General features: G+C 37.4%; 1 protein-coding gene across 1 annotated transcript; it reads left to right on the forward strand.

The window, feature by feature from the left end:
* The first annotated feature begins 4,546 nt into the window (after positions 1 to 4,546).
* LOC102814824 (olfactory receptor 6F1-like) lies at positions 4,547 to 6,669 on the forward strand. Its single transcript, XM_006877764.1, has 2 exons — positions 4,547 to 4,668; positions 5,736 to 6,669. Exons 1-2 carry the CDS (start codon positions 4,547 to 4,549, stop codon positions 6,667 to 6,669), a joined length of 1,056 nt encoding a protein of 351 aa, XP_006877826.1.
* Positions 6,670 to 6,962: the final 293 nt, after the last annotated feature.

The following is a 6,962-nucleotide window of genomic DNA, read 5'->3' on the forward strand; positions in this document are numbered from 1 at the left end:
GAAATATATAAAATCTAAAAATAATGTACCTGTCCTATCCCACTAATTTTATAGTTTAGTCATGTAAATCAAATTATTGATGAGTTTTTCAACCACTCTTTCCAGAAGGTATAGCAAAACAATCTATTAGAAAGGTTCTGTCTCCTTGTACTAGTCCTTTGAACCCAAGAGAAGGATGTAATATTTCACCAGCTCCCAGAAGATTTATCCATACATAAGTCATTATTTAATAATAAATTATTGTCAGTAGGGAGCTCATTATAAGAAAGATTGAGGCAAACAAAATGTAAGTAACTGGGAAAGAAACAATACTGGACATGATCAGAGTGATAAGACAAAAAGTAACAAGAAAACACTTTAAAAAGCTTCAAAGACTATGGAACATCAGATTAACCAAAGTGTAATTAATGCTAATATTTATGAAATAAGATAAAGAGAGAAGCCAAGGGAATGATGGACATATAAAAAAAAAAAAAAACTTAGAAAAATAAAACCATGGAAGAAAAAATTTAGAAAATGTGAAATCAAGGACAGTTTATAAAACTAGCTTTTATGGTAAAAGAGTTGCAACTTGGGTAAGTGAACAGGGTTATACATCTGACACATGTTCTATCAGATTATTGGTCACTAGGTATGCATGTAATCACAAATCTGTATTATGTGATAGATCTACCATAACAGACAATACTTCAAATATGCTATAATTTAGATATAATTTGTATTCAGTTGCTTTTGCTAAAATATTGCAAGTAGGTTTGAAAATGAAATACATTGTATACAAATTCAAATACTTCTCAAATGTAAATAACAAATAATAGTTATTCTTCTTGCTCAGTAAGTTGCTAGAGGCTGAATATGTTCTATATGAAATAGATCAAGCTGTTAATTAATTTGAAAATTCTAAGTTATTTCAAAATCACACTATCTCTTTTTATGACTTTCTGTAACTCCTTTTAAAATTGTATGTATACAGTCCCATATTACTACCTTAAAATTAAACTAAAAATAAAATATTCAAATAAAAATATTTATACAGTCATTAAAATGCATGGAATGATTATCACATATAACCAGGAAATATGAGTTCATGGTATCTGGGAAATTCAGTAGTGTAATTGAAAACCCAATTTGAAAATACTATTTTATAATATGGTTATGCATACTCTATTTATTTATTCTCTAATTTAACATCATCACACATCTATTTTTAACTTTAAAAATTAGAACATAATCTAAAGATATTATCCAAATGACTCCCAAGATTTAAAATAGAAAATATTCATAGTATTAGATTGTGGAAATAACTTTGAATAATGACTCACATTTCAATATAAATGTTCATCGCCTTGAGCTGCTGAATAGATTTTAAAGAGATGTATAAAATTTGTCCATGAAAACAGTCAACTATTGTCTTCAAAGCACTGTGGCTCTAGAGTTTTACCCCTGTGATTAATAGTCACAACTCCACTTTATAGTTTTTTAGTCTCTTTATATTGGTTTTACTGCCCATAATAAAAGATAATCACAAAACTAAGTAGGATTTTTAAAACTTCATTAGAGAGAAAGTACAAATGCCTAGAATAATTACTGGTTAAAAAAAAAAAAAAAAATCACTCACTAAATAGTGGCTAGAATCCTAGTGTGGCCCTGTAGGATAAATAGTGGACTAATAACCACAAGGTTGGTGGTTCAAACCCAATATACACTACTTGGAAACCATATACAAGTTCCCTATTAGTCAGAACTTACTCTAAGGTACTTAACAGCATAAATTGGCCATTGTTAGCTTTAATTATAAATTGACATTTAAATGGATTCTCTTTGGTCATTTGTTATCAAAAGAACAAATGTACAGAACAAGAAGACATTAGGAGCATAATGGGCTATGTGTTGGGCTAGTAACCGTAAAGATTGGCAGTTCAAATCCATCAGGTGCTCCATGGGAAAAAGATGCAATACAGCATACAGCAACAACAGCAAAGAACATTAACGATGAATATTTGTTACACTAAAAAACAGCTATTACATATGTTGTTGTTAAGTGCCTTTGAGTTGGTTATGACTTATAACACTCAATATAGCGTTTCTGAGGCTGTGGACCTTTGCGATGAAAAATGCCTCAACTTTCTAAGAGGAACAGCTGGTTGGACTACTTTGTAGTCCAGTGGTTACCCTACAGAGCCACAGTGCTTCCATTGCATATATTGGTCGATCATAAATAACACAGATGCTGGAAGATAACAGTGATAAGTTTGTGAGTCATTATTTAGCATTAATTAATATGGAACATCCTGTTTTTTGGATTCTATATTGCACTGTTTCACCTCTCAGAGTGGAAGTTAAGACAATTGAATTATTTTTTCTTTATATGTATGTTGTTGTTGTTAAGTACTGTGGAGTTGGTTCCAATCCACAGCGACCCTGTATAGTGTTTCTGAAGAGCAGTTGGGGAGCTTGAATCGCCGACCTTGCAGTTCAAACTGATCTAGCAGTGCAGTGCATTTGTTGTTGTTGTTGTTGTTGTTGTTATGTGCCGTGGAGTCAGTTCCGACTCATAGCGACCCTGCACAGGTTTTCTGAGGCTGTAATTTTCCGAGGCTGTAAATCTTTACGGGAGCAGAAAGTCTCATCTTTTTCCCTCGAACAGCTGGTAGTTTCGAACTGCTGACCTTGCGGTTCGCAGCCCGATGTGTAACCACTACGCTACCAGAGCTCCTTAGTTGACTATTAATCTGGTTCTTCTACTACCTACAGAAGACCTAGTTGTAAACTAGTTTCAAGTTATTGCTAACCAAAAAGCATGTTTTCAAACGCACTAGACAATCAAATGAAGATAGATGTTAATCATTTAAAATGAACAATTTTGAAATTCCTCTGTGTTAGTTCTACTCTGTCATGTATTGACATTGTAGGTCTGAATAGACTTGAGGGAAATGGGTTAATCAAGCACATTTTAGAAAACTAATGCCATGTATTTGATCTTTCGATTCTTTGTTTAAAAATTTAGAAGAATGCTATATCATTATTGCTCAGAGTATGATCTTAATCTGTGATATCTCCTGGAAGTTTGTGTGAAATGCAGAATCACAGGCTCTACCACAGAAGGTTTCATGAAAATCTGCATTTTGATAACTCCAGGTAATTGATATGCTGATTAATGCTTAAAAAGCTAGATTTTAGATGACCTTCTTCAAAACCTTTTTCTCTATAATTGAGTTAAAATCAATGTATAGACCTTGTCACTTTACAGACACATTTTGTAGTCTAAATACACTCACTGATGTTGAATTTTGCTGTTGTTAAGTGCTGTCGAGTCCGTTCTGATTCATAGTGACCCTGTATTTCCAAGGAGTGGCTGGTGAATTTGAACTGCTAACCTTGTGGTTCAAACCGACCTTAAGTTCTATTGCATTATCCCACAATTAAACTTGACATAAATTGAATATCAGAGTGTGAAGCATGAGGAAGAAAAGAGGGAGCAAGGGAATGCTGAGAGAAAAGCTAACAAAGTGCATGCAAGTATGATGTGTCTTTGCTGTAGGAAGCAGTTTGCCTTAAAGCACGTGGCTTATCAATATAGAAATATTTCTTAACGTGAGCAATTCATCACTGTAACGGAGAACTTTGACTATGACATCAATATGTTTTTTGTTGTTGTTAAGTGCCGTCTAGTCGATTCCGACCCATAGCGACCCTGTATAGGGTTTCCAAGGTGAGATTTAAACACCGACATTGCAATTCAAACACCTTTGCAGTCTGACGAATTATCTCACAGCACCACACCAGGACTCCTCAGTATGTTTAAACATGAATAAATCAAGATCCAAAATCAAACTGTGAAAAGGAGAAAATCATTTTGAAACCTTGGTGGTGGTGGTTGTGTGCCGTGGAATCGGTTCCGACTCATAGTGACCCTATATAGGGTTTCCAAGGTCTTTACAGGAACAGAAAGCCTCGTCTTTCTTCCACCGAACGGCTGCTAGTTTCAAACTGCTGACTTTGAGGTTAGCAGCCGTATTTGTAACCACTATGTTACCAGAGCTCCTTAGCAGCCTCAAAAAAAAAAAAAAAAATCTTTCTCCTCCAGAACAACTGGTAGTTTTGAACTGCTAACCTTGAGGTTAGCAGCCCAACTCATAACCACTAAGCTTCCAGAGCTCCTTAGTAGAAACTAAGTACCCTTTAAGCAACATTACAGCCCTGGTGTGGTGCTGTAGGATAAGCAATGGACTGCTAACCACAGGTCATGGGTTCAAACTCACAAGCTAGTCCTCACAAATCCTATACTTATTGGTTATGAGTTAGAACCTACTCTAAGGCACTTAACAATAACAAATACATTTGCCTACAGTATATAGTTTATGTACATAGAACCATAAAACAGTCACCTTTATATGACTTGTTTCACTAGTTATAATATTTTCTTGGTTTATCCATATCTTGGCAGGTATTAGAACTTAATTTCTTATTTATAAATGAATAATATCCCAATATATGTCCTCATATGAGACACATATTACATATCCATTCTTCTGTTCATGGTCACATGAATGCTTTTGAGAAGAAGGATTTTAAATTAGAAGATAATTGGGAAACTATAACTGTGAAATATGCAGGTGACAAAAAATATTTTTGGGAGGCAGTTTTTTACGATTTTATTCAAGGGTGGTACAGAAAGAGTCAACTTAGAAAATAGTGAGTCCAGAAGAAAAGTGGTCTGTCCTTGTGGTTTTGGATACAGTCTATGGCTGAAATAGATACATGGTAATACCTATTTTAGAATAGCTGATGAGGTAGAGAGACCAGATATGAATCTTGAATCTTAAATATGCAGGCTTTGCAAATATCTTTTTGATAATTATTTGGTGACCGGATTCCTAAATTGATACTTAATTATTATAACAAATGACCCACTACTGCATTAAAAAAACATATTGTTGTTGTTGTTAAGTGCCTTCTAGTCAGTTCCGACCCATAGCGACCCTCTACAGGGTTTCCGAGGCTGTAAATCTTTACAGGAGCAGAAAGCCTCATCTTTCTCCCGCAGAGAAGATGGTAGTTTCGAACTGCTGACCTTGCGGTTTGAAGCCCGATCCGTAACCACTACGCTACCAGATATAAAGTGTGCATTATTCCAAGTAGGGGAAGTAGTTTGGTGGTGTGGGTTAATGCGTTGGACTGCAAAGTCTGTTTGAACCACAAGATAGGTGGTTCAAGCTCATCAACTGCTCTTTGAAAACCCTATTTGGGTCGCTATGGGTCAGAACTGATTTGACAGTACTTAATGTAGTGGTTACGAATCGGTCTGCGAACCTTAAGGTCAGCGGTTCGAAACTACCAGCCGCTCCGCGGGAGAAAGATGAGGCTTTCTACTCCCATAAAGATTTACACCTTTGGAAACCCTGTACAGGGTCGCTATGGATCGGAACCGACTCGATGGCACTTAACAACAACAACAACAACATTCCAAATAGGGATTCCTGATGTGGGGCTATAGGATAAGCAATGGACCACAAGGTCAGTTTGAACACACCAGTCCCTCCTTGGAAACTCTCGATGGTGCTTAACAACAACAATTATTTCAAGTACAAAAGAGACACAAATGTTATAGCATGTCAGCATGGCTGCATTCTTTTGACACTCGTTCATGAATCCTTTTATCTTTATTTTTTGAGCATTGTGTCATTTCCCCTCCCAAATTTTACTGCCTTGACTGTTTTCGGATTTTATTTCAGTACCTCAAGGAGCACGGACAATGGAACTGTACCACAGGAATTTCTCCTGTTGGGGTTTCCAGGATCTCAGGCCCTTCAGCTCTCCCTCTTCCTACTTTTTCTGGTGATGTACATCCTCACAGTTGGTGGTAACATTGCTATCTTGATGTTGGTGAGTATTTCCCATCAGCTCCACACCCCCATGTACTTCTTTCTGAGTAACCTCTCATTCCTGGAGATTTGGTACACCACAGCTGCAGTCCCAAAAGCCCTGGCCATACTCCTGGGGAGGAGCCAAACCATATCATTCACTGGCTGCCTTTTGCAGATGTACCTCGTCTTCTCATTAGGGTGCACGGAATACTTCCTCCTGGCAGCCATGGCTTATGACCGTTATCTTGCCATCTGCTATCCTCTACACTATGGTTCTATCATGAGCAGCCTGCTTTCAGCACAGTTAGCTTTGGGCTCATGGATCTGTGGGTTCCTGGCCATTGCATTGCCTGCAGCCCTTATTAGCAGACTCTCATTCTGTGGCCCACATGCCATTAATCACTTCTTCTGTGACATTGCCCCCTGGATTGCCCTGGCCTGTACCAGCACAAAGGCAGTGGAGCTCGTGGCCTTTATGATAGCATTTGTGGTCATTCTAAGTTCCTGCCTCATCACCTTGGTTTCCTACATCTTCATCATTAGCACCATCCTCAGGATCCCCTCAGCCAGTGGTAGAAGCAAAGCATTTTCCACCTGCTCCTCTCATCTAACTGTGGTGCTCATCTGGTATGGATCCACCATCTTCCTCCATGTTCGAACCTCAATCAAAGATGCCTTAGATCTGACCAAGGCTGTCCATATCCTGAACACAGTGGTAACTCCAGTTTTAAACCCCTTCATCTATACACTCCGTAACAAAGAAGTAAGGGAAACACTACTAAAGAAATGGAAGAGAAAATAAATGAACTTAAACACAGAAAATCTCCTGTAAATTATATTCATGTATCTGCAGGGAGTCCTGGTGTGGTGGTGCAGGCTACGCAGTTTCATATTCATATATGAGAAGACAAAGCACATATTTCATGATACCAGACCTGTTCACATAGAGGGGATTACAACTTAAAGGTACCCTATATGAGTCCTGGTGTGGCGCTATAGAATAAGCACTGTGTGCTAACCACAAGGTTGGTGGTTCAAACCCATCAGCCACTCCTTGGAAACACTTTACAGGATTGTAATAAGTCAGAATTAACT

This window comes from Chrysochloris asiatica, unplaced genomic scaffold (assembly GCF_000296735.1).
Source record: "Chrysochloris asiatica unplaced genomic scaffold, ChrAsi1.0 scaffold00592, whole genome shotgun sequence".
Classification (NCBI taxonomy): Eukaryota; Metazoa; Chordata; class Mammalia; order Afrosoricida; family Chrysochloridae; genus Chrysochloris; species Chrysochloris asiatica.

What these genes read in the sequence shown, in the direction of transcription:
- LOC102814824 (XM_006877764.1), top strand. Translation starts at nt 4,547, where the DNA reads ATGAATGCTTTTGAGAAGAAGGATTTTAAATTAGAAGATAATTGGGAA. An exon ending in TACGATTTTATTCAAGGGTG is followed by an intron (nt 4,669 to 5,735) that starts GTACAGAAAGAG and finishes ATTTTATTTCAG; the next exon opens with TACCTCAAGGAGCACGGACA.